Raw genomic sequence first — 26,928 nt, forward strand, 5'->3', positions numbered from 1 at the left:
AATTAACGATATATTTAATTTTTTTGCATTTAATTAATGATTTATTTAATTTTATTGTATGGCATTTAATTAATAATTTTTTATTTTATTATGCATTTTATTACACTGTATTGCTAATGTTTAAATGTCATTTGCAAGTAAAAATTTAATGAATTTTATTTTTTACATTAATAAATAAACAATTTATTTTATTGCATTTAATTAACAATTTATTTTATTTTATTGCATGGCATTTAATTAATTATTTTATTTATTTACCATTTTATTGCACAGCATTGCATGTTTTGAATGTCATTTGCAAGTAAATCTTTATTGAATTTAATTGCATTTGTTAATAATCTTTTTATTTTATTGCATTCAATTTCAGTTTTTTATTGCATTGCATTAAATACATTTTTATTTTATTTTATTTTATTTTATTTTATTTTATTTTATTTTATTTTATTATTTGCTAGTAAATCATCCTTCATGTTTGGGGCTTTCTGGCCGAGCTGACACACACACTGCTCAATAAATCAAATGCATAACAACTGTCCAAGAAAAGCACAGTGTGTGTGTGCGTGTGTAGGAGTTTAACACACTGTGAAACAAGCTCCTTCATTGTGTTAACACAGGGGCTGGTCTTGTTCTCTGACCGAGGGAGTTTTCAGGCTGTTGTTGTTCAGAGTTTGACATGATTTCTCCTTTATCTTCTGCTTCCTCTGATTGTCACTCAAACACACACACACACAGCCACAATAAATGCCTCTGTCATGGCTGTCACAATCAGAGGAAAGCCAAGAGAAAGAGAAAAGCAGATAAATAGATGGAGAAATGATGAGTGACGGCCAAAAGAAAATGAAATTATCAGCATTTCTTGCACTGCTCTGGACAGATATTCAATTATTCAGCATATTCAATCATTTTTTTATAGTCCCATTTATTGTTTATTTTAATTTGCAGTTTATGGGATATATACGGCTCATTTTTGCTAAATTAAATTAAATTAAAAAAAAAATTAAATTAAATACATTTTTGACTGTTTTGAATATCACTTGTAATTATTTCATGTTTGATGGTTTCTGGCCAAACTGGCTTGTTGGTTTTTGTCTTTCATTCTTACGTTTGCTCGTTTTTTTGCTCTTTTGTTTGTTCAGTGGTACTTACGTTTTTTCGGTTTCTTGTTTTTTCGTTTGATCTTAATTCTGTTTGATCAATCTTACTTTTGCTCGTTTTTTTGAGCTTATTTTTGTTAATTTGTTTTAAATTTAGTTTGTTCGTTCTTATTTTTGCTCGTTTGTTTGAGCTTAATTTTGTTAGTTCATTCTTAATTTTGTTCGTTCATCTTGCTTTTGCTTGTTTGTTTGAGCTTAATTTGTTAGTTTGTTCTTAATTTTGTTCGTTCGATCTTACTTTTGCTCTTTTGTTTGAGCTTACTTTTGTTCATTTGTTCTTAATTTTGTTTATTCGATCCTACTTTCGCTAGTTTGTTTGAGCTTAATTTTGTTTGTTCGTTCTTAATTTTGTTTGTTCGATCTTACTTTTGCTCGTTTGTTTGAGCTTACTTTTGTTCATTTGTTCTTAATTTTGTTTGTTCGATCTTACTTTCGCTTGTTTGTTTGAGCTTAATTTTGTTTGTTCGTTCTTAATTTTGTTTGTTCGATCTTACTTTTGCTTGTTTGTTTGAGCTTAATTTTGTTTGTTCGTTCTTAATTTTGTTTGTTCGATCTTACTTTCGCTTGTTTGTTTGAGATTAATTTTGTTTGTTCGTTCTTAATTTTGTTCGTTCGATCTTACTTTTGCTCGATTGTTTGAGCTTACTTTTGTTCATTTGTTCTAAATTGTGTTTGTTCATTTTTACTTTTGTTTGTTTGTGCTTTTGTTTGTTCATTCTTACTTTTGTTCTTTTGTTTGCTCTTACTTTTGTTCATTCATTCTTGCTTTTGTTTGTTCATTTGCTATTTTGTTTGCTCATTCTTATATTTGTTAATTTGTTTGTTCTTTTGTTCATTTGTTCGCTCTTAATTTTGTTTTTTTGTTCACTTTTGTCCATTTACTCTTTCTTACTTTTGTTTGTTCGTTTGCTATTTTATTTGTTCATTCCTACTTTTGTTCATTTGTTCACTCTTTTGCTATTTTGTTCACTATTGTTCATTCATTCTGGCTTACTTTTGTTTGTTCTTTCTTTTGTTTGTTCAGACTTTTGTTAATTTGTTCTTTCTTATATTTGTTCATTCTTTCTTACTTTTGTTCAATTGTTTGCTGTTTTGTTCATTCATTCTTTCATCTGGTTGTTCATTCTTAATTTTTTTCATTTGTTCGCTCTTACTTTTATTCATTTGTTGTTTTGTTTGTTTGTTCACTCTTTAGTTTATTCATTCATTCATTTTTTCTTTATATTGTTTGTTCAATACTTAACTTTGTTTTTGTGCACTTTTCATTTGTTCTCTCTTTAGGTTGTTTCTTATTTTTGTTTGAGCTTTCCTTTTTTTGTTCATCATCCGTTCGTTCGTTCATTCATTCATTCATTAATTCTTTTGTTTGTTTTTGTCTTATTTTTCTTTGTTCATTTTTTCTTTCTTATCTTTTTATTCCTTCTGTCTTTATGCAATAGTAACTCTCATCAGACGAGCTTTACTGTAACAAGCTATTTTTGTAACAGTAATCCACTGATTTCTGTTGTATTTAAATTTTAAAAATCACAAAAAGAGTGTGAAACAAATACTAAATAATGTTTAAATTCTTTTACATATTCAAATATTCTATTATTTAATTATATTTATGTAAATAAAAAATATCTAAATATTTAATGTAATGCATATTATTACTTGATTCATATTATTAATATGATTTTAATACTGACCTGGAACTGTTTTAGTGGTTCAAGAATGGATAAACAGATGATTTTAAATGTTATTAACATATTAAATAAATGAAAGAAATGAAAATAAAAGGGGACGTACTTAATTGTAATGAACATAATAGTTTCCATCGGCAGCTCCTAATACCTTGCAATGAAAATAAACATACTGCTTCGCAATCATAACCAATATGAGCATATTATTTGATATATAACAGAAACTGTAGACAAAAGAGATTTCACTATGCTTGGAGTCAGAACAGAACCATCCTAATCGATTGCTCATCATTATAATGACACGTCTGCTTATGAAGCACTATGATATTTTTGTAAAGACATGAGGTCAGTGAACCAGGAGACGTCCAATGAAACTAATGAGCAGAGATGAGTGAAGAGCACAGCAACACACTTCCCAAAAGCCCAGCGGCCTGTTTCCCGTCTCAAGTCAACATTACAAGACGGGATTCACATTAACACTACATACTGTTTGTAATAGTGAGTGTATGACATTACAGTACTGAAAAGTGGCAGCTGCTCTCTCTCAGATGAGGGGAAAGAATATACTGTATGTAGTCGTCTATATGAATTCAACAGCTGCGAGGAGCTCGACTTGATGAAAACAGGAGAGTAGGAATTATCTGAAAAGTGTGTGTGTGAAAGGGGAAATTTAACATGTGCTGTTTGCACTTAAAGGTCTCGAGAAGTGCTTTTGAAATGTGCATTTGTATTTAATATTTGACGTAATCTCAACCACAACACAAAAAGAGGGTGGGATATAATGTTTTTTTTTTTTAATCACCCAATAGTGTTTTGTTTTCTGACAGCTCAGCAGTGAGACTGATTAATCTCAATAGCATAAAATGAAAAGCAAATGAGAAGAAGAGGGCGGGGCATGTCAGATATTAGAGAGCATTTGATTGGTTATAATCTAATGAGAAACTGTAGTGTTAGGTGACGTGAACTGTTAATACATTTAAGCGGAAGTGACCAAACTATGGCGTTTACATGTTTACAACAGTCTAAACGTGAATTTTGCAGCCTGATCTCACGAGAAAACGTAAGTATTTTACGTTTTGCCAGTTTAGTGGCCAATTCGTACGAATTCATGAGTTCAGTCGTACGAAATTGTACAATTTTAAAAAGGAGGCGTGGCACCTAACCCCACCCCTAAACCCAACCGTCATTGGGGGATGAGCAAATCGTACTAAATTGTACGAATTAGATCGTACGAATTCATACGAATTAGCCACTAAATCAAAAAGTTACGAATTGCCGTGAGATTGTGTTGGAATTTTGCCACTGTTTTGGAGCACACTAGCTTATAGATATTTTACAAACGAACAATATTAATACTAACATCCACAGAACTTTATTTTTAATTTCATCATTAATTTCAAGTTGGAAAAAAACATTTTAGGTGGAAGAAGTCATTTATTTAAGTTGATTCAATAAGGCTTTTTTTCAGTGTAGCTTTAACAAAAAACTATACAAAGTGATTCAATCTTTCTTTTTTTGGATTAGTCGCTTTATAAATCTGGGGTCACCACAGCGGAATGAACTGCCAACTTATACAGCATATGTTTAACACAGCGGATACCCTTCCATCTGCAACCCAACACTGGGAAACACACACACACATACACTATGGCCAATTTAGCTTACCCAATTCACATATAGCACATGTCTTTAGACAAAACTGGAGCACCCACAGGAAACCCATGCCAACACAGGGAGAACATGCAAACTCCACACTGAAATGCCTAATGACCCAGCCCAGGCTCGAACCAGCGACCTTCTTACTGTGAGGTGACAGTGCTAACCACTGAGCCACTATGACGCCCTAAACAAAGTGATCTGCATTTAAAAAAATAATAATGAGCAAACCTGCATCGCTTCCTCATCTAAGATAATCAAACAGAGCTGATAACGACAGCACTTTGCTCTTCTTCACGCTAATGCACTCTTAATATCTCTGTCAAAGTCTGATGATAGAGGGCTTTGATTAAATGCCAGCCGCTGGTTAGCTGCGTTAAAATACAGTTTACAGTCTCTGAAACACAGTCTCTGCAGTTTACGCCGATGGATCCACTGTCACAGACCGCATGCCTTTGGCAAAAATACTGACAGTGTGGTCATGCATTATTATCTGAACGGGGATCTGTCAGTACAGCACTGCTGCAGCACCGTGAGGTTTGTCAAGGCTTCTGGAAAGTGTCTCAGTGAGTTTTACGCTCTTTGAGAAAGCTGTAATGGAAACTCAACCCTCATTGACAGAGCGGTGACAATGAGCCTGATAAAAGCAGAGCACCCTTTAAAAGACTCACGTTAAATACAAGTAAACGCTACAAATGTCTTGTGAATCATTTTGTGAAGCAGCAGGTTGATTTTACGCAGCCGCAATTTAATAGCGAAATCGAGGCTGCAGTGGGAAGAAACCCGGACGTATTGTCTGGAGCCACACAGGAACAATGTGTAGCTGGCTGTATATCTTATCAGCAAAGAGAAAGTGACACAAATGTATAATTCCACCGTCTTTTGAGTAACCCGAAAGTCGGTTCTGAATGAATAGTAAAAGTAAAAAGGGATATCAGACCTCATTTTCAGCTAAGTTAAGGGGAATTATACTAGTTATCTAATGTTCGTTCGATCTTACTTTCGCTTGTTTGTTTGAGCTTACTTTTGTTCATTCGTTCTTAATTTTGTTTGCTCGATTTTACTTTCGCTTGTTTGTTTGAGCTTAATTTTGTTTGTTCGTTCTTAATTTTCTTTGTTCGATCTTACTTTTGCTCGTTTGTTTGAGCTTACTTTTGTTCATTCATTCTTAATTTTGTTTGTTCGATCTTACTTTCGCTTGTTTGTTCGTTCTTAATTTTGTTTGTTCGATCTTACTTTTGCTCGTTTGTTTGAGCTTACTTTTGTTCATTTGTTTTTAATTTTGTTTGTTCGTTCTTACTTTTGTTCTTTTTTTCTTACTTTTGTTTGTTCTTGTTTGTTCTAACTTTAGTTTTTTTCTTTAATCTAACTTTGGTTCATTCATTCTTTCTTACTTTTGACTGATCATTCTTTTGTTAGTTTGTTTGCTCACTTTTGTTCAGTCTCACTTACTTTTTTGTTTGTTCATTTGCTATTTTGTTTGCTCATTCTTATATTTGTTAATTTGTTTGTTCTTTTGTTCATTTGTTCGTCTTAATTTTGTTTTTTGTTCACTTTTGTCCATTTATTCTTTCTTACTTTTGTTTGTTTGTTTGCTATTTTATTTGTTCATTCCTACTTTTGTTCATTTGTTTGTTCTTTTGTTCACTCTTTTGCTATTTTGTTGCTAATTCCAATTCTCTTGGAAATGCTTGGTAAGGCAGTTGAACTGGCAATACTTTGCAAGGAAGCATGTGCTGCGTCCGAAACCGCATACTTTCTATAGTATATAGTATGCTAAAATCAGTATGCGAGCCGAGTAGTATGTCCGAATTCATAAAATTCGAAAATCAGTATGCGAAAAGTACCCAGATGACTTACTACTTCCGGCGAGATTCAAGAGTGCGCATCCCATGCATGCTGTGCTATCCCATGATGCCCCGCAAGCGAATTCAGGAATTGGAGTAAAGTGACGCAATTAATGCAGTTAGGTCACGTGACCATGACAAAATGGCGGATGTAGTACGCCCAAATTCCATTCATACTTTTCACGTTCATACTGTATAGAACGTACTTTTCTAACGGCCGAGTAGTACGTTTAAATTCAAATGCAGTACCTAATGAGTAGTAGGTGGTTTCGGACGCAGCCATGGCCTGAGCTCTTGCTAAAACACACCACAAACAGGAAGTGACTGCAGAGGGAGCGGAGCCAGAAGTCAGGCGAGGGCTCCCTCTGCGGGCGTGTTTTTATAATACTACACTTCCCACCGCAGCCTCGCTTTTGTTTTTTTTTAAATGGCAGTAAAATAAGCACATTAGTGTATAAGTTATACATAAGTTAACTCCCATCACCAACTATAACGAATTACTTTTTCCTTCCAACACTATTGGTGAATGAAGGTCAATCTGTCTGATAAGTGAATGTGGTGGGATGGAGGACAGAAAAAAACGCACGCGGCAGCAAAGCAGAGCTCAGCGCCAGTAAATAAGAGCTCTTTATTGCTCTAATTAGTGCTTTATGGAGCTCTCGCTGTCTTTGAATGCTCTTGTGTAATAAGAAAGAAGGTGATGCAGTCAGCCAGAGGCATGCTGGGACTTTAATGCTTGTTGGGCTCCCGACTGAGTATCTTTGCTCTCTTTTAAGTGTATATACTCCATCTCCATCCTACTCCATCAGCCTCAATGCAACTATAGTCTATGGGAGAAGGAGTTTTTTCATTCAAAGCCCCCAAATCATGGAATGCACTTCCTTTATGGATCATTTTAAAAAGTAGACTAAGATATATGTATTTAAGCTTGTTTTGAACACTGGAGGCACCAAAACTCTATAACTACTCATTCTGACCACTGTGAAAAACCTCTGTACATTACATTTACACCCTTTAAACAGTTAAAAGTTGAAAGAGTTAAATGTCTGAGAAGAAAAAAAAAATGGCCCACACTTGCTTAAATCTCTCATCAGTCATCAAGTGTGCTTTAGACGGCCAGTGAAGCATAGAGAAGAGCAGGAGGAAGAGCACACAACCAACAAGACAATATGGAGAAAGGAGTAAAAACAGGGGTGGAGCGAGTAGGAAAAGACTGGAGATGTTTCTTCTGTTTGGTCCGTCAGGCTCAGCAGTTATATAAACTCTAATCTTTCTAAATCTCCTTTCGTTTGTCCTTACATGCACGCACAAAAATCTCTTTCTCTGCTGACTGAACAACTGTTTAATGTCAGGGGGATTGAGGAGATCTGGGGTCTGATTTACTGTATAATCATGACAAAAAAAAAACAGGTGCGGAAATGTGCATACGCCACTTCCTACTAAGGGTGTCACGATTTCGATTTTAAATCAAAATCGTTCGAAATTTATGCTCAATTTCGATTATCGAATCAAAAAATGGAATCGTCGATGCTGCCACGCCTCTATGTCACGTCAGCTTGGCTTGCCAAGCGAAAAAAAACAGGCTTGTTGAAGAGCTTGTTGAACTGCAGACGCAGAAGACCCGTCGACAGAACTTAAACACTTTCCTCTTTCTATGAAGTCGCCGGTGTGAAAGTATTTTGGATTTCCAGTGAGTTATGTTGACAACGTTCGTGTTGTCGACAAAAAAACCCACAGTTTGCAAGCTCTGCTATGTATTAAGGTTGGGCCGATAGACAACACGGGCATCGCAATCCTCCGCCCGCATTGCAAATCCGCTCACAAACAATACACACTCTGGCCCTGTTTACACTAATAGGTCGTAGTTTTTAAATGACATTTTTTAACGATAACGATCCACATCCACACTGGCGTGTAGCATTTCTGAGCAGCCCTTCTTCCTCACTACCGCTGAAAACGCACATCACGTGACCACACACACACAGGCAGGCACACACACAGACGCACACACATTGTCATGCGCAGTCCAGGCAGTCAGCGGGTCAGTAGACTGCTTCAAGCTTTCACTTTCACAATTAACACTTGTACTTAGTAATTTTAGCGAACACCTCAGATACTGTTGGCTGGTTCCTGTTGGTTGTGCACCTTTTTTACCGACGCCATTATAAGGACACAGATCACTGCCTATTCACAAGTCCCGTGGAAAAAGTGATTGACAGGTGGCAATAATGGTTGTTATTTATCTTTATTTATTTACTGTATGATTTGTTTATGATTTTGTTTAATTTTTCTTTTTTAAATCGAAAATCGAATCAAATCGACGAATTGGAGGATTGTGACACCCTTACTTCCTACGCAACAGTGGTGATTTATTAAAAATAAACTTGACTGGAGAATGTGTGCGGCTGTAAACTCATTCATTCATACATTTTTAACCGCTTTTCCAGGGCTGAGTCGCGGGGGCAGCAATTTTAGGAGAGAACCCCTGACTTCCCTCTCCCCAGAGAAATAGTCCCTAAAGAGTTTCCTGGGTCTTCCCTGATGTCTCCTCCTGGTGGGAACCTTCCTAGGTAGGCGTCCAGGAGGCATTTGAAACAGATGCCCGTGCCACCTCAGCTGACTTCTCTCGATGTGGCGGAGCAGTGGCTTAACTCCAAGCTCCTTCCAGGTGACAGAGCCCCTCACTTTATCTATAAGGGTGCGCCCTGCCACCCTGTGAAGGAAACTTATTTCAACTGCTTGTATCCGAGATCTTGTCCTTTCGGTCATAACCCGAAGCTCATGACCATAGGTGAGAATAGGAACATAGATTGACAGGTAAATCGAGAGCTTTGCCTTTAGGCTCAGCTCCTTCTTTACCACAACGGACGATACATCGACCGCCTGCCACTGCACCAATCCGCCTGTCAATCCCACGTTCCACCCTTCCCTCACTCGTGAACAAAACGATAGAGAAAGATACTTGAACTTCTCCACCTAGGGCAGGGATGTCCGAGCTCATTCCTGGAGGGCCGGTGTCATGCTGAGTTTAGCTCCAACTTGCTTTAACACACCTGCCTGGAGGTTTCTAGTATACATAGAAAGAGCTTTATTAGCTGGTTCAGGTGTGTTTAACTGGGGTTGGAACTAAAATATGTAGTACATCGACCCTCCAGGACTGAGTTTGGACACTCCTGACCTAAAGTAAGGACTGTCCTCCAACCTGGAGATGGCAAACCCCTTCAAAAAACCCTTATGAGTTTTCTAACATCAAGGACCGTGATGCTGCGGGGTGTGGTGCAGCCGGGGCCCCACCCTGGAATCAGGCCTGGGGTTGGGGCTCGATGCGGGGTTTTTTTCAACATGGAACACGGCCGGACTTAGCCCGAAGGAGCAACAGGGGACCATCCTCCTGCAGGACCACAACCAGCAGGGGGAGCCGTAAATGGTCAATGTGAAACGAGTGGTGCTCAACGGTTAGGACCACGACAACCCAATCGTCGGGCAAAGAAACTGGCTAAGTAAACATAATTAACTTAAATACTGACTTAATCAAACTATTCATTAATTTTCTTTTCAGCTTACTCCCTTTATTAATCAGGGGTCACCACAGCGGATGCCCTTTCAGTTGCAACCCAACACCGGGAATCTTAATTGATTTACTTTAAATTAAAAAAAATTAGGTTTATTCAAACTACTTCATTAAAATAACCTGAAACAACTAGAGGTGTGAACCTATAAAGGTCTCACGGTTCGGTTCGGTTACGATTATCATGCCTTCGATTCGGTTCAATTCGATATCTCGGTGCATCACGGTGCATTGACAATGCTTTCCATAAACAGTATTATATTTTAGGGGGGAGGCCATAACATGCTGTCTGTATAAACACACACACACACACATACACACACACACTTAAGCCCTCGCAACAGGGAGAGCTCGCACAGAGCGGAGCAGAAAAAAAAAAAAGAAGCACTTTTCCGACGGTCCCTCACTGAGAGCTCCTCTCAGCGCGAGCTCTCCCGGCTAAACACATATTGCGAGGGCTTAAACAGAGCAGTGCTGGTAAAGCGAAAAAAAAGAAAGACAGCTGTGAAACATAACCAGCTTTGTCTTTCTGTAGGAAACACACTTTAGATATTTTTAGGGTAAGAGGTTTTTGAGTTATTGCCGTCTATAACTGAATGTGTGTCAGGAATATCGAAAACAAAACCAACTGAACCGCGCTCATTTCTGGCGCCCCCTGGATATACAACACCCTTAGCATTTGCCTATGGTACCTATGCCACGGACCGGCCCTGAGTTGGCTGTGTTGTAAATACTCGCGCTCACCTCCCTCGCGACAGAGCGCATAGGAGATAAATGACGTCACTACATAATTACCGGTTATGATTATTACTGAACCGATACCGAATTGTCTGCGTCTGCATTGCGGTGCACCAAAGAAACATTTAATTTTGACACCCCTAGAAACAACACATTTCTTGACTTTTTTGGGGGACAACTTGATTGTTTTATGTTTAATCTACTTAAATTTGTAAAAACTAATAAGGAAACTTTATTCTTTTATGTTGCCCCAACACAAATCGATTGTATGGAACCCAGCATGTTTTACAGTGTATGAGCCCTTATCATTAATAAATACGTTACTATTTATTTTGGTGTACGTTAACGTTTAGGAAGGTTTCTACGCAGATTTGATAAATCAGAGCCCTGCTCACAGCCAGGACCTTCACAAGTAGTTCTTTCTGAAGGATTTCTGAAAGACAAGTATGTTTTCCTTAAAACAAGCAAAATAATCTGCCAGTGCATATTATGATTGCGCTGCTGCAGCATAGTTCCTTGATTATTACCCCGGAATGAGAGTATAGTTTCTCGCCATATTGACCTATAAAATAACAACTTTCCATTATCCATCAGCCTTAATACATGGTATAACTACAGAAGCTTTAAATAGAAAAATTATCAACACTCTTTTGCTATTTGTCTAATCCGATTCAATGATCTATGCTAAGCTAAGCTAAAAGTGCTCTTGCAAGACCCAGAATGGATTCAAAAATGATAAAACTCAACTATATAATTCTAGGGGAACTAAAAATTACTTTATATGTCAAAAAACAAAAGTCCAACTCTGCATCACATCAGCAAATGAGCCTACAGTGGTGTATTCTGGGATTATCTAATCTGCGATTGACAATAGTGATACTGTAAAGTATCGTAATGTATCATATTGCTGGATCTTTGTGAATGGTCATCTGAATATGTATAGTTAAAGTTTAAAGGAGACCTATTATGCAAATATCACTTTTATACGAGGTTTAAACACAGATGTGTGTCAACAGTGTGTGAATATAACCAGCTCATAATGGTACAAATGTATTATTGGTATTTTTCATAATCACACTTGATATAAACAGTCTGCAGAAACACTTTGATTGACATTCTAGATTTGTATGATGTCATCAGAGGGGAAAAGCCCCGCCCACTAGTGACCATCTCTCCCTCATTAGCATAGGACGTTAATCTTGTTTTTGAATCTGCCACTATGCTGACACACAAGCATCCATAGCTCCGCCCTCTTTTGAAAAAAGCACGATCTCATTTGAATTTAAAGTGACAGTCACCAAAGAGCTCAATTTGGATCTAAGACTAAAAGGGTCAGTTTCAGAGAGTTTTAAAACATTATTTGTGGGGTATTTTGAGCTAACATCTAAAAATGGGCATCCCTTTAAGATGTCTCTTTACCTGTTTTGTGCATGCGTGTGTTATTCTTGAGGTAATGTCCGTTCCTGTAGATATCCAGCACTTTTTCGAGGTGAGCCAAAGTTTCGTCAGTGCCCCACATCAGCTCTCCTGAAATACGATCATAAAACATTACCAAAGATTAATGCGAATTATCAGAATATGCGCTGAGAGATGCTGAAATGTGTGTTTCGTGACACTGGCAGAGACTGATAGCATCAAGACTGAGCCCACACACGCTTCCCGCATCTTCACGGACGCTTGTGTCCCAAAAAAACACATTTCAGATGCTATCTGACATGCCATTTCACTGATGGATATGAAGATAGAGTGGCTGAGATTAGGGGAAGAGACAGGAGGAATGCTGGGAGGAACAGACCGAGAGAGAAATGATGGGATGTGAAGACGACAGAAAAATAAACTACCTATCCACAATAAAAGTCAAAAGCTCCTATAATAACTTACACTGCAAAAAGTGCATTTCTGTCTTGTTACTAGTCCAAATATTAATAAACTCTTAGATCAAGAAACATTTTCTAAACAAGCAAAACATTGTTTGTTTTAAGAAATAATATGGCAAAATTAACTGAGTTCCCCCCCCCGTAAAACAAGCAAAATACTGTGCAAATGGGGTAAGCAAAATAATCTTACAATTGAAAATGTATTCAAATTCAGGTATCATGACCACAGTCAAAGACTATAGAATACACAAGACATGTCACTTGTATAGTTTTAAATGGGTCAATATGGCGAATGAAGCCCTGCCTACTAATATAGGAGCCAATCATCAACGTTTCTCAGGGGAAAAGCTTTGACCTGACATACTTTTATGACAGGTTTTCTGGAATCTCAGCGAATACTTGCTTCACAGACATAAGAAATATATCGACATAAAGCTTGAAATCTGTACTTTTAAATAAACAGACTACACTTGAAAACAAAAGTTTCCTGGTTTTGTAATCTGCATGAAACGAACGTGATGTACAGTTCTTCCAGTTAAACGCACATGACAGCAACTACTCAAACACCCACAAACTTGTAGACACAGTCGCTGTCATTTCTGGAGGAGATTCACCATCAAGACTAAGTTGTGGATTACTTCAGAAGAGCAGCGCGATCTGGCGATCATTATTCAGAGGATGATAATGTGTAGAACGGCTATATATGAGGTTGGTGTCGTGGTCTAGTTCCTTTCAAGTGCGCATGTGCATGCTCATTAGCTCGGGCAACCTGAAAATGTGCCGATTTTGTTTGATTTAAACGTTTAAAAACAAAACTTATGAGACGGGTGTTGTTTAATTTTATTGGTGATTCCAAATATGTAATGTAATCTAAGGTTGGCAAACAGTTTTGGAAAATTTTATGTTGTTGAAAATTAAAATGGTGTTGAAGAACAAATTTTAATTAATTTTAAAAGGCAAAACCTATAACACCCTTGGTTTTAAGTAGTTCTGAGGTCAGATTTTGTGCAGTGAATTCACACTCACCTGTAGAATTGACGATTTTATCCAGAAGAGGTCTGAGGGCTGAGGGAGCGCTGTGAGGTAACAAGTAGGTGAAGAAGAATCTAGAAAAATACCCCAAAATCCATGTCAATATTTCAGTTTGCATTGTACACCATAACACACACACACAAAGCACAAGCTGTGGTCAACAGGGTTCCCACTCTAAGCCAAATATAATTAAATATATATGCTTTTAACCTGATTATTCTAACACTATTGTTGAAGAGATTTTAACACACTTGAAAAAATGTTTCTTACCTAAGGGTTTTTGTCTTAAATCAGGAAGCTTTTTCTAGAAAGCAAACAATATTGCCTTGTTTTCAGAAATAATAAAAAACAAGCAAGTTTTTACTTTAAACAAGCTAAATAATCTGCCAATGGGGTACACAAAATAATCTTGCTTCCTTAAAAATGCAGAAAAAAGCATGTGATAATAGACGGTTTGTGATATTTTGTCTTTTTGTAAAACAGATTGCGACATACAATATATGTAAGATATTATCACTATCTACTTGAATAGTCTTATTAAGAACATTTGTTGATCTATGTGTATTTTTTAAAGCAAACAAAAATTACTTTTATCCTAAAATACTTTGAGTTTCTTGATAATCCTAGTAGTTCTGATGGTTTTGGAACAAAAAAAAATTATACAAAGGTTACCTTGTTCCAAAAAAACCCAACTTAGAATGTTTGGCTGCTGAAAATGGCCTAAGTATGAGGCAAAAATAAATAAAATAAAATAAAATAAAATAAATAAATAAAATAGTATACTGCACAAAAAATAAAAAATAAATAAATAAATAAATAACAGTCACCAGCGATCTGCTCGGCCTGAATGACTCTCTTGGATCATACTGTCCAATTTGCCTGACATCTAAGAAATTGGGTCGCTTATCGCCAGTAACTTCTTTTTAAGAACACTCGACAAAATAGAAACAGCTGGGCCTGGATTAGCGCCATCTTGCTCAGCAATAGTGCTCTTGTTTTGGTGTTTATTTCTTCCAGCTTGTTAACTAGTCGAATCTAATTACGACCAAAAGGCATCAAGAGACATCTTGATCACTTTCTCCTCAATTCTGTGCACTCTTAAAGCAATTAGTATGACAGTTTAGTAAAAGATTCAGCTATTTGGCAAGAAGCTCTTACAAACACGTCTTGTCACTCTCAAAGCATCACGTGATCCCCCAGTCACAAATCACTGGGAACTACAGATCCACCACATATATGAACTACAAATTCCATCATGCACTTCGTACACACCTGTTTCTATTTCACTTTGATTGCACGCGCACACACACAGCCGGAGGATTGTTATAGACCGATTACATGGACTTACAGCGCGCACACATACACACATCTTGGCTGAGTCTTGTTTATCTGTCAAGTTAACATTACAGCACATTTTCACAGTCCTGTCTTTCCATTGCCGACCTTCGCTTTGTTTGTTTGTTTTGTTTATGTTGTTAGCCGCCTGGATTGACCATTCGCCTGCTTATTGACCACTCTTCTGGATTTTTCTTAGATTTTACCCTGTTGACCATTGTTTGCCAGACCATTCCTGTTAATAAACCTGCATTTGGATGTGCACCTCCGTTGTCAACGTTCCATCACATAACATAACTATAGAAAAAGATGTATTTAGGAGTCTTAGCCTTTTCCAACGATGTATGGTTCATCATGATTAGATTAGGATTTTATTGCTAAAAAGTGATGTAAATTTAAGCAGTGGGAAAGTAACAGGTAAAGGGTTTTAAAATCCCTAAATCTATTCCAATAAATGGGGTATATGCAGACAGACTTTTGATTTACAGTCAGCCAGCCCAATCGCTTACGGTGAACTCAAAATCAACACGTCTAAGATCTGATTTCTTTAAAAACTAATGATCTTCACTGCCTGATTGAGATATGCTAGACAGCGGGAGTCAGACCAAGCAAAAAGCACTGCATTAAATTCAGTTGTTCAGTTGCATGTCTTTAAAATATGGACGTTTATTTTACCCCAGTATTTTCAATGGAGTTTCTGCGCTCGCCTGCTGCTACTGACAGCGCTTGTATTTAAACGATCTTTCATCTCATTTTACGCTCGAACAACTAAATGAATGCTTAAGTCTATTTAACTGATCGTATTTTAAATACATTACAACATGAATGATGTAAAAGGAACCATGCGAAATTGAAAACTGTTCACTGGAAGTTTATCACTGGCTAAAAACCATTAGCTCCATGAGCGGCGGGCACCTGTAAGCATTGTAGAGGTTTCTCTTTTGGTTGATGCCCTGGCAGCGGCCCTTGTGGCAGGGCAGGGTGAAGTTGCGGGCAGGGAACTCCATCAGACAGTCTTGGGGGGCAGACTTAGAGCAGGGCGTCTCCTCCACACTGGCGTCGTCCAGGTCGGTCACCTTCAACACTCCGTCCACCAGAACGAACTGCCGCGGCCTGAAGTCCAGCAGTGTGACGGAGCCCAGCGGAGAGTGAGCCAGGTAATGCAGCAGCCGCATCAGACTCAAGCAGATCTGAAATTAACAACGCAAATATCTAAATAAGGCATTCCTTCGTATTACACAGCAGAAAAAGGTGACACTTTATTTAATTAAAGGCATTGAATGTATTTTTCTATGATAACTATTGTAGCCTCATCAGACTCATTTATTACATTTATTACATTTCCCATTAATTCTTTTTTAAAAACGTCTGCCCCCACCCCAACCCTAAACCCAACTGTCACAGTAATGTAGAAATATTAATTATTGTTATACAATGTCACAAAGAATGATGCTATATTGATCATATCGCACTTCCAACCGGTCGCGTATCTGATATCAACAATGCAAACAAAAAACAATGCCTTCCTTTGTTTTACACCGCAAAAAATGCTTTACTTACTGAAAAATTCTTAAATCAAGAAGCGTTTTCTTGAAATGCAAAAAATATTGTCTTGTTTTCAGAAATAATGTCAAAATAAAGTGTATCAACTTAAATTATAATTTCAACTTAATTTGTCACTAAGAACTAAGTATATATATATATATATGTGTTTATATACATTTATTCATTAATTTTCCTTCAGCTTAGTCCCCTATCTACCAGGGGTCGCCACAGGGGAAAGAACTGTCAACTATTCTGGCATATGTATATATATATATATATATATATATATATATATATATATATATATATATATATATATATATATATATATATATATATATATATATATATGTATGTATGTATGTATATATATATATATATATATATATATATATATATATATATATATATATATATATATATATATATATATATATATATATATATGTATGTATATATATGGCTAATAGCATGCAATATTCTACAATAACAGCACTCATACAGCCTTCCTCACCCTTCTTACTCCGCCCACATACAGTGACAGCACACCAATAAACTCACTACAGTTTGACAAATATTGCAGCTGTTGGACAATGCTTAATAACATAATGTACTTTTGAGGCTTTTTTAGGACAGAATAGTTGTTTAGATTGCAACTATGCAGTGTATTTATAAGGAATCTGTCTATTTTAAATATTTGTCATTTCGGAAATACAGTGCGTCTGCGGCCATCAGCCTGTCATACTGAGCAGAGCAAAGACGGTTGACCTTTCGCCACGAGATGGCGACAGAGATGCTTAATAAGACCGTATTTCAAACTACAGCTGATCAAATTATTATTAAACAGGTAGGGGACATTCTAAATCAATCTCTCTCTTTTGTATGTTGTAGTGCTGTATTTATACCATAGTAATCTGCTAGTGTTTTTATTGCTTTGGCGTTTTCAGGGTTTATTATTGTGATCTCCCGATTGCAACAGAGAAATACTGGTAAATCTCTGTAGACTGATGGCTTTTAATGCCGTCCAGCCTTAAAGTCAGCAAAAATAATCTATTTTGTCATCACTTTAGACATTACGCTAGAGAATCATTCAAATACTAGCTCTACAGTGATGTTGATAAATGAGCAGCGGTTTCTGCTGTTCTGAAGTCAGCTGCAGATGTGAATAACCAGCGGAAGAAAGTATTTCCTCTTACAAAAGGATTTTTGAGACTCTCCATGTTTGATTTTCTTTTTTATACACACGATTATGCCGTTGAACTGTTGTATAAAACCAATATCAAACTGATAGGGCTGTGTTGTCAGGCCTGCTGCCTCGAGCCAAAGCACGCCTCCCAACAGTGCCAATATACGGCCATATTGCACTGCTTCGAGTGTGATGTTAGTTAGTTAAATATTTTATTTCTTATATAATTTTATAAATACATAAAACCGAATGAATAAATAAATTACCCATAACACTTTTTATTTCAGAAAAAGATATAACAACAAGAGTAATTATAAGAGTAAATTTAGTAGCTATAGTGACAAAAAAAATCAAAGTCAAACTAAAGACTTTGCTTGGAAACCCAAATGCACAAATTAGACGCTTTTAAAGACTCTTTTACTAGGTCCTGATTCGAGACCACCAGGTTCACCCAGAATCCAGTCAGAAAGAGTAAAACTGTCTTCAAGCACTGAAAGCTGCTCTCTGAAACCCCCGAGGAGCACTCGAGTGTGTGAGGCCTGTTGTGAATGTGAAGATCAGCCCTCTTATTGTGTGTGAGGGTCTGAGAGTGAAGCTGCGGCAGCTGCTACACCTCGCATTCAAGAAGGACCCGCATCCAACACACACTCGGGACAGAGTTCAGCGGATTAGACAGGGAGGAGGAACCACACGCAAATGAAGGAGAGGAGGACATAAAAGAGAAGCAAACACAGAGGACACTGGGGGGTGGACGAGACACTGCCTATGCCTTTCACAACACACAAAAGCTGCTTTTAATACACTCCGGATTAGCAACTACTGGGAAAGGTCAGCCGTGTGACTGCGTACGGAGTTTGTGTCCTGCTTAACATGGCAGGCAAACAGTAGCTTTGGTTAAACCGCTGAGAAAGCCATTGCAAGGAGGCGAAGCTATTTAAAATACATTGAGAGATTTTGCTTTAACACAAGCATGATTTGTTCAAATATATATTTTTGTCAGATATATTGTGATATCAAGAGGACATATACTGGTAAAGACGGAATTTTTACCCTCTTGCAGACACAGTGTGCAAATTTTCTTGCCTGTCATGTATTGATTTGAGCTGGTTTTGTATAGTGGAGGCACACAAGCCTTCGTCAACGTGCAAAGGAAATGGCTTTGGACCTAAATGAGCTGTTTGGAAGTCAATGAAGTCTACAGTCTCCCCAGAGTCTATTAGTTCCTCATCCGCAATTCAAATGTGGTGAAAGCATTGCTGGGGTGTTTCTGCTTTGTTTCACAGCCTAGCGTCTTAAAGAGACAGGACACATCAAAGTTTATTAAAGAGACAGTTCACCCAGGTATGAAAATTCTTTCATCATTCCCAGCAGGCACACAACATCATAAGACGTTAATATTAAGTTAGATTTAGGTTGCGACATCAGGTGATTCAATGTCTATTCAATGTCTAGCCGAAGTTTAAGGACAATGTTATTTTGGCATCCAATAGCGATGTCAAATGATGTTGTGTTGGAAAGTGATCAGAATCCAATGTCTGATAGAGGTCATAGTGGTAATGTCCACACAACGTCAAGCTGTAGCATCATTAGACGTTGATATTTGGTTGATTTTTGGTTGTGTTAAAAAGTGATTAGAATCCAACGTCTGACAGAGGTCATGGTGGTAATGTCCGCACAACCTCCACACAACCTGTAGCATCATTAGACGTTGATTTTTGGTTGTGTTAGAAAGTGACCAAAATCCAAAGTTGAGCCAACATCTTAAACCAACATCACGTAGACATCAAATACTGACCTTTATTCGTCAGGTATGGCAACCAAGATCCAACATCTGATAGACGTTATAGTGGTAACGTCCAAACAACGTCAAGCTGTAGCATCATTCGTTGATATTTGGTTGATTTAAGGTTGTGTTGGAAGTTGACCGGAATCCAACATACGACAAAGGTCATAGTGGTAATGTCCAAACAACGTCAAGCTGTAGCATCAGTAGACGCTGACATTTGGTTGATTTTAGGTTGTGTTGGAAAGTGCCCAGAATTCAACGTCCTATAGAGATCATAGTGGTGACGTCCACACTATGTCAAGATGTAACATCAGTAGACGTTGATATTTGGTTGATTTTAGGTTGTGTTGGAAAGTGCCCAGAATTCAAAATCCGATAGAAGTCTAAGTGGTAACGTCCAAACAACGTCAAGCTGTAGCATCAGTAGACGCTGACATTTGGTTGATTTTAGGTTGTGTTGGAAAGTGACCAGAATACAACATCCTATTGAGGTCATAGTGGAAATATCCACACAATGTCAAGATGTAACATCCGTAGACATTGATATTTGGTTAATTTTAGGTTGTGTTGGAAAGTGACCAAAATCCAACATCAAGCCAGCATCTTAAACCAATGTCATATACTGTCAAATACTGACATTTATTCGTCAAGTATGGCAACCAAAATCAAACATCTAATAGACGTCATATTGGTAACGTCCACATAAGGTCAAGCTGTAGCATCACTAGACGTTCATATTTGGTTGATTTTAGGTCTGACATTGGACCCCTACAATTAGGTCCTCCTTTTTTCTGTCACCAAAACCTGACAGAGAAGGCCAAGAAAAGCCTTAAAGAAGCTGTAAAAGTGCTGAGAAAATCAACAGCAGGAACATATTATTTTTGAGACTGATTCAGCTGCATACTGACTAATATGCAGACACAATCTAATTAAAGTACTGAATGTTTGGATACTGATTATGTAAATCAGGAGTGTCAAACTCAGCCCTGCACAGTTTAGTTCCAACACCAACTAGGCATGGGCTGGTATAAGATTCTGACTGTATGATAACCTTGGATAAAACTTCACGGTATCACGGTATTGTGATCACTGCTCCAAAAGAAGTTCTTTTTAAATATTTGGGTAAAAAAAATTCTCTCGTTGAACACAATATATTTTATTTTATGAAATATTTAAAATATTTTGGACCAGTAGCTTTTGATGTAAAGGTTCATTTTCTGCTGAAGATACAATTGCTATGAAAAACTAAACTAAATAAAATAAGTGTGAAAAAAACAAAAACCTTACATAAACATTAGAAAGGGTATAAAAGAAAATATTGGCAGTTTTAAAGCAAAGGTAACCTTGAAACCTGTTATCGTCCCATGCCTAACTCCAACACACCTGTAGGTTTCAATCAAGCCTGAAGGACTCGATTAGTCTGCGGCCTTTCAGGAATTGAGTTTGACACCTGTGCTGTAAATGATCACGTCTCTCAATTTAAGCCCATGTTCACAAATTATTATGACACGCTGTTTTCTGTTTTTAAAGTTCATTCATATCTGCAGCAACTGTTATCAAAGGAAGAGCTCCTGCACTGCACAGGAAGTAATGCGGCCACAGGAAGTATGGGAGTTGTTCTTCAATGATTGCGATCAAGCAAAAGCTGAACTGAAAAACCACATGGGCCGAAAAGCTGCAGCATGCACACACACAAAAACGCAGGACACTGAAGTAACCATGTGTGAGCAATGCTTCAGGATGCAGACAGGAGATGTGGGCTCAGAAGGGTCGAAGTCATTAAAACTGTTTGCATTATGAAATAGTTGCAATTTCATCTAATGAATGTAATTTTGTCTGTGCTTGTTTATTCAGAGTAAATGATCTGTATCTGCTATTCATCTTACATAAATAATATTGGAAATTATGCAAAATTAGAGGCATTTAAAGGCCCACTACTGAAAATGTTTTCATGTGCCATTCTTTTACAAAAATATATTTTTTTTTCTTAAATAATAGCAGGGTAAAAATCAAACAGATATTTTCTAAAAGGGATAATAATATTGACCTTAAAATGGTCTAAAAAATTAAAAGCACTTTTATTCTAGCCAAAATAACACAAATTAGAAAAAACTAGAAAAATAATATTATAAAATACTGTGAAAAAAAATTACAGGAGGACGAATAATTCTGATTTCAACTGTATGTGATGTTTTACAGTAATGTTTTACTCCTCTGACAGCAAAGATATGGTGTGTGTGAAATGCGCATTGACTCACTCTGAATCTTTCCTCCCAGGGTGTCTGCAGAAGCTGGATCATCTCCAGTGGACTGCCGAGCTCCGTGATTGCCGTCACCGTCTCCTTTATATCATTACTGTCCTGATAGCATGAGCCGTACAGCTGCATGAAAGACAAGAGCGTCCGTAAGCACAAAAACACTCACAGCAGTGTGTTCAAAAAATACAGGGAAACCGATCAGAGCACATAGTGTGTGTGATAAGTTCTGGAGACAAAATAAGTTATGGGCACAGATAGACAGCAGGCAATGAGCATGGTTTGCACTGGTGTGTAAATGTTTGTGTTTTGTCTATAGTGGACTCCGCTTATATTGGAACCCTTGGAAAATATGTGCAAAGAAGGCTTCGAAAAAGTCTTCAACAAAATGTTGCAAAATATGTTTTGGTATTTTCTCAACATATGAACAAAAAATGTATCTATAACAATTAATTGCAGATAATTGTTTTTATAGAAAAACTAATGTCATGAGAGTATTTTTTAAAATTGAGATTTATTTATCATACAAAAGCTGAATAAATTAGCTTTTCATTTATGTAATACATGTATTAATAAATAAATATACATAAGCTTTCTATAAGCTTTAACAGCGATCTGATATAATTGGACCAAACCAACCAACCAACCAACCAACCAACCAACCAACCAACCAACCAACCAACCAACCAACCAACCAAAACCAACTACAACCAAACAACTAACCAACCAACCAAACCAACCAACCAAACCAACAAAACAACTAACTAACTAACTAACTAACTAACTAACTAACTAACTAACTAACTAACTAACTAACTAACTAATTAACCAAACCAAAACCAAGCAATCAACAAAATAACCAAACAACCAACTAAGACCAACCAACCAAATCAAAACCAAAACTAAAACTAAAACCAAAACCAAAACCAACCAACCACCCAAACCAAAACCAACCAGCCAACAAAAAAACTACCAAACCAAGACCAACTAACCAAACTAAGCCAAAACTAACCGACCAAACAAACCAAAAACAACCAACCAACCGAACTAAACTAAAACCAACCAACCAACCAACCAACCAAACCAACCAATCAACCAACCAACCAACCAACCAACCAACCAACCAACCAAACCAAAAACAACCAACTAACCAAACTAAACTAAAACTAACCAAGCAAAAACACAACCAAACCAAAACAAACCAACCAACCAATCCAAAACCAAGCAACCAACTAACTAGCCAATTAACCAGAACCAACCAACCAAACTAAACTAAACCAACCAAGCTAAAAAACAACCAAACAAAAACAAACCAACCAACCAAACAAAACTAAGCAACCAACCAACTAGCCAATGAACCAGAACTAACCAACCAAACCAAGAACAAGCAACCAACCAACCAGCAAACTTACCAAAACCAACCAACTAACCAAAACCAAAAACAACCAACTGACTAAAACCAACCAACCAGCCAATCAACAAAAACCAACCAAAACCAACCAACCAATCCCAAATCAATCAACCAACCAACCAACCAACGAACCAACCAACCAACCAACCAACCAACCAACCAACCAACCAAAACCAACCAATCAAACTAAACCTAACCAAACAAACCAAACGAAACAGAAACCAACCAACAACTCAACTCTAAGCACCACAGGCAAAAATCAACAGCGAAACAGGGTTATAACGTATGTTGCCAGATTGAGGTAAAAATGCTTGGGGATTTGAATATTTTGTCAATTGTGTGGTGATGAGCTTCATACAAGATCTGGCAACTTGTCAAACAAGGACAAAATGTTTGGCGGTAGATGTATGTGAAATACAGGAGACTTCTGGAAAAATGGGAGTGTTGGCAGATATGCTTGGCACATTCTATCAAATCGCTTTGTGAGCATTTGTTGAGCCTCCCTCTATGGTCTGATAGAGCCCTTGGACCTGAAATCTGCATTGCGTGACGTCAATCATAACAAGTGGATATAAGTGGAGGGCACTGTAGTAAAAATGTCATGGCCGCTGCTATCAGACCGACTCCTTCAGCGAGCTATGACGAGCTCTTAGTTCTGCAGAAATTAGGCTCTTTGCTTATAGAAAAATTTTCCTAAGAATTTCCTAATTCAAGCCAAAGCAGCTAGTTAAAATGAAACAGCATGAAATTTAAAAATCTAAAAAGAAAACAACCTATGACTGTGTAAGCGGCGGAGCCATCACCAGCATCAAAGCTGAATAATGTCAGGAGGTCGAATGGAGACAGCAGGTCATTATATTACCCCAAAGCAAAGTGTGTGTGTGTGTGTGTAAGTTAACAAGTTAGCTTCCATGTTGATCTGTGGCATGGTTGTAACCTTCAAAGTCAATGTGTGCAATATGCAAACGTCTAGTCCAGTAGGTTGCTCAATTTAGTTTCATCATTCACACTTGCTAACAATGCACAACACCTCAAACGGATATGTCAATGCTAAAAGTGTCCGGTGACAACAGGCTGAGTGTTATGTTGACTAGTCCATACACACTAAGCATTACTCCTGAAGCAGGAGTTTCTGAATGACTCACAGCTACAATAATAAACTAATTGAATAGATAATTAATACATTCTTGGACATTTATGTTGCTTTTTGCATAATATTTGACAATGTCATAAATAATCTTTAATTTGCAATAAACTAATGCAATAAATAATACATAAATAATAATATAATAAATACTACATAATAAAAAAAAAAGTTTTTGTAAGGGGATGTTTTTTTTTAAATCAAATTTGTATCAAACAAATGGAAATAATTCAACATACATATAGTCACACACAAATTTCTATTGATAATTCTACCTACCCAAAAACAAAAATAAAAGAAACATTTATCTGCACATATCTTATTCCAAGAAAACTTTAACAGATAAACACAACAGGATGTCACGGATAGGTAAAAAAAAATTCTAACTAAACTAACTTAAACCAACCAACAAAATAACCAACTAAAACCCACCAAAACCAACCAACCAACCAAAACCAACCAGCCAAAACAACCAACCAAACAACCAACCAACCAAAACTAACCAACCAGCCAAAAATAATCAGCCAACCAACCAACCAAAACCAACCAAACAACGAACCAAAGCCAACCAGCCAACCAAAACCAACCAGCCAACCAAAACCAACCAACCAAAACCAACCAACCAATCAGCCAACCAAAACTAACAAACTAGCCAAAACCAACCAACAAACTAACCAAAACCAACCAACCAACACCAACCAACCAGCCAAACAAAACCAACCAACCAGCCAAAACTAACCAGCCAACAAAAGCCAACCAACCAGCCAAAGCCAACCAACCAGCCAAAGCCAACCAACCAGCCAAAGCCAACCAACCAGCCAATCAACCAACCAACCAAAACTAACCAACCAGCCAAAACTAACCTCCCAACCAAAGCCAACCAACCAACACCAACCAACCAACCAATAAACAAACCAAAACCAACCAAAACCAACCAAGCAACTAACTAAAAACCAATCAATCAACTAAAACCAACCAATCAACAAAAAACAATCAACCAGCAAAAAACAACCAACCAACCAAAACCAACCAACCGACCAAATCCAAACCAACCAAAACCAACCAACTGAAACCAACCAACACCAACCAACACTAACCAATCAACCAATCAGTTCTGCTTGTGATGCATTCATGTGGTCATAAACCTTAGTCAGACTGTGGGCATATTCATGAATAATAAAAGCTATAAATGTTTGTGGCAATAATTGGTCACTTTACCTTACAGAGAACAGACATGCTGGAAAATAACTGCTGGCAGCCAGTATGGCAGACTTGAGTCTTGGCAGTTGGTTTAACTGGAGATCAGCAGGAGCTGCCGTATGTTCAGAATAAACTATTTTAAACAATCGCAACATATTAAAGGGGTTAGTTCACCCAAAAATTAAATTCAGTCATTATTCACTCACATTTTACTTGTTTCAAACTTTTACGAGTTTCTGTCTTCTGTTAAACAAGGAAGAAGATATAAAGAAAAATGCTCGAAAACTGTAACCATTGACTTCTATAGTTTTCAGCTTTCTTTAAAATGTCTTTATTGTTCAACAGAAGACAGAAACTGACTATCAGTGTCAGATATGGGGCAGCAGCTCTGGATCTTTTTGCCTGTCCCTGTGGGAGGATTCTGCCTCATGATTTGAAGCAGGAACAGTGCCAATCTGATCTAAGATCTGCGTACGGACAGATTTCCCAGAAAGCAAGACCCTATCTGAGATAAACGCTCTCTAATGACTATTATCAGGCCAATCATCTGAAGTGTGAGTGTGTGGGTTAGTCAGTCTCTGCTATAGTCAGATTCTTGGTTAGTCATTCTGTCTGCCGCACGGAGCCGTTTGATTGACACCAGCACAAAGGTCAACCTGGCTGTCAAGCTCATTTACCAAAAAAGAGCACTCAGTATCTCTCCAGAGGTGCTTTCTGGCAGATGCTGAAGTCAGCAGCCGCAGAAGTGCATGTTACTTCATCTAGTTTTTGTCCAGTTGTATGGGAAGAGTTTACTCTCTTCTTGACTGATGACTGCATTCCAGAGCTGTGCATATAAGCAGTATAAAAGAGATGGAATCGGTTATTAATTATTTATTTCATTTGTTTGGCAGTCAGTTTGGCCAATTCAAGAGACTCTATTTTCAGCAAAGAGTGAGCAAGCGGGATCATTAAGGGAGGCCTCATGGTCTTCATTTCTGGTCACATGAAATGTCCGTCGGGTGGAGCTATCAGTCCTTTAGGGTGGAGCTAATAGTCCTTTAGGGTGGAGCTATCAGTCCTTCAGGGCAGGGTTATCAATCCTGCAGGGTGGGAATATCAGTCATTTAGGGTGGAGCTGTATGTTCTTTAGGGTGGGGCTACTAGTCTTTTAGGACGGGGCTATCAGTCCTTTAGGGCAGAGCTTTCAGTCCTTTAATGGTGGACCAATCAGTCTTTTAAGGCGGGAATATCAGTCCTTTAGGGCGGGGCTATCAGTCCTTTTGGGCAAAGCTATCAGTCCTTTAGGGCGGGGCTATCAGCCCTTTAGGGTGGAGCTACCAGCCCTGTAGGGCGGGGCTATCAGTCCTTTAGGGCAGGGCTATTAGTCCCTTAGGGTGGGGCTATCAGTCCTTTAGGTAGTAGCTATTAGTCCTTTAGGGCGGAGCTATCAATCCTTTAGGGGGAGCTGTCAGGCCTTTGGGGCGGGACTATCAGCCCTTTAAGGCGAAGCTATCAGTCCTTTAAGGCAGG

At 37.6% G+C, this 26,928-nt stretch overlaps 2 protein-coding genes across 4 annotated transcripts in view; one reads left to right on the top strand and one right to left on the bottom strand.

Moving 5' to 3' along the window:
* arfgef3 (ARFGEF family member 3) overlaps positions 1–26,928 on the top strand; it is a 973,876-nt gene that overhangs the window by 653,544 nt on the left and 293,404 nt on the right. The gene's annotated exons all lie outside the window — the stretch shown is intronic.
* pkdcca (protein kinase domain containing, cytoplasmic a) overlaps positions 1–26,928 on the bottom strand; it is a 46,522-nt gene that overhangs the window by 2,956 nt on the left and 16,638 nt on the right. The window contains exons 2-8 of one of the 3 annotated variants that reach the window (XR_015505187.1): positions 21,665–21,787; positions 15,805–16,079; positions 13,549–13,628; positions 9,202–12,172; positions 8,927–8,985; positions 6,731–8,175; positions 4,551–6,588 (exon numbers count right to left, since the gene is read on the bottom strand). Coding sequence is in view for 1 of the 3 variants with exons in the window: in NM_001161598.1 (NP_001155070.1) it covers positions 12,065–12,172; positions 13,549–13,628; positions 15,805–16,079; positions 21,665–21,787 (586 nt within the window). In the remaining 2 variants the exon portion in view is untranslated. 3 annotated transcript variants of the gene reach the window in all.

This window comes from Danio rerio, chromosome 13 (genome assembly GCF_052040795.2).
Source record: "Danio rerio strain M-AB ecotype USA chromosome 13, GRCz13ab, whole genome shotgun sequence".
NCBI lineage: Eukaryota > Metazoa > Chordata > Actinopteri > Cypriniformes > Danionidae > Danio > Danio rerio.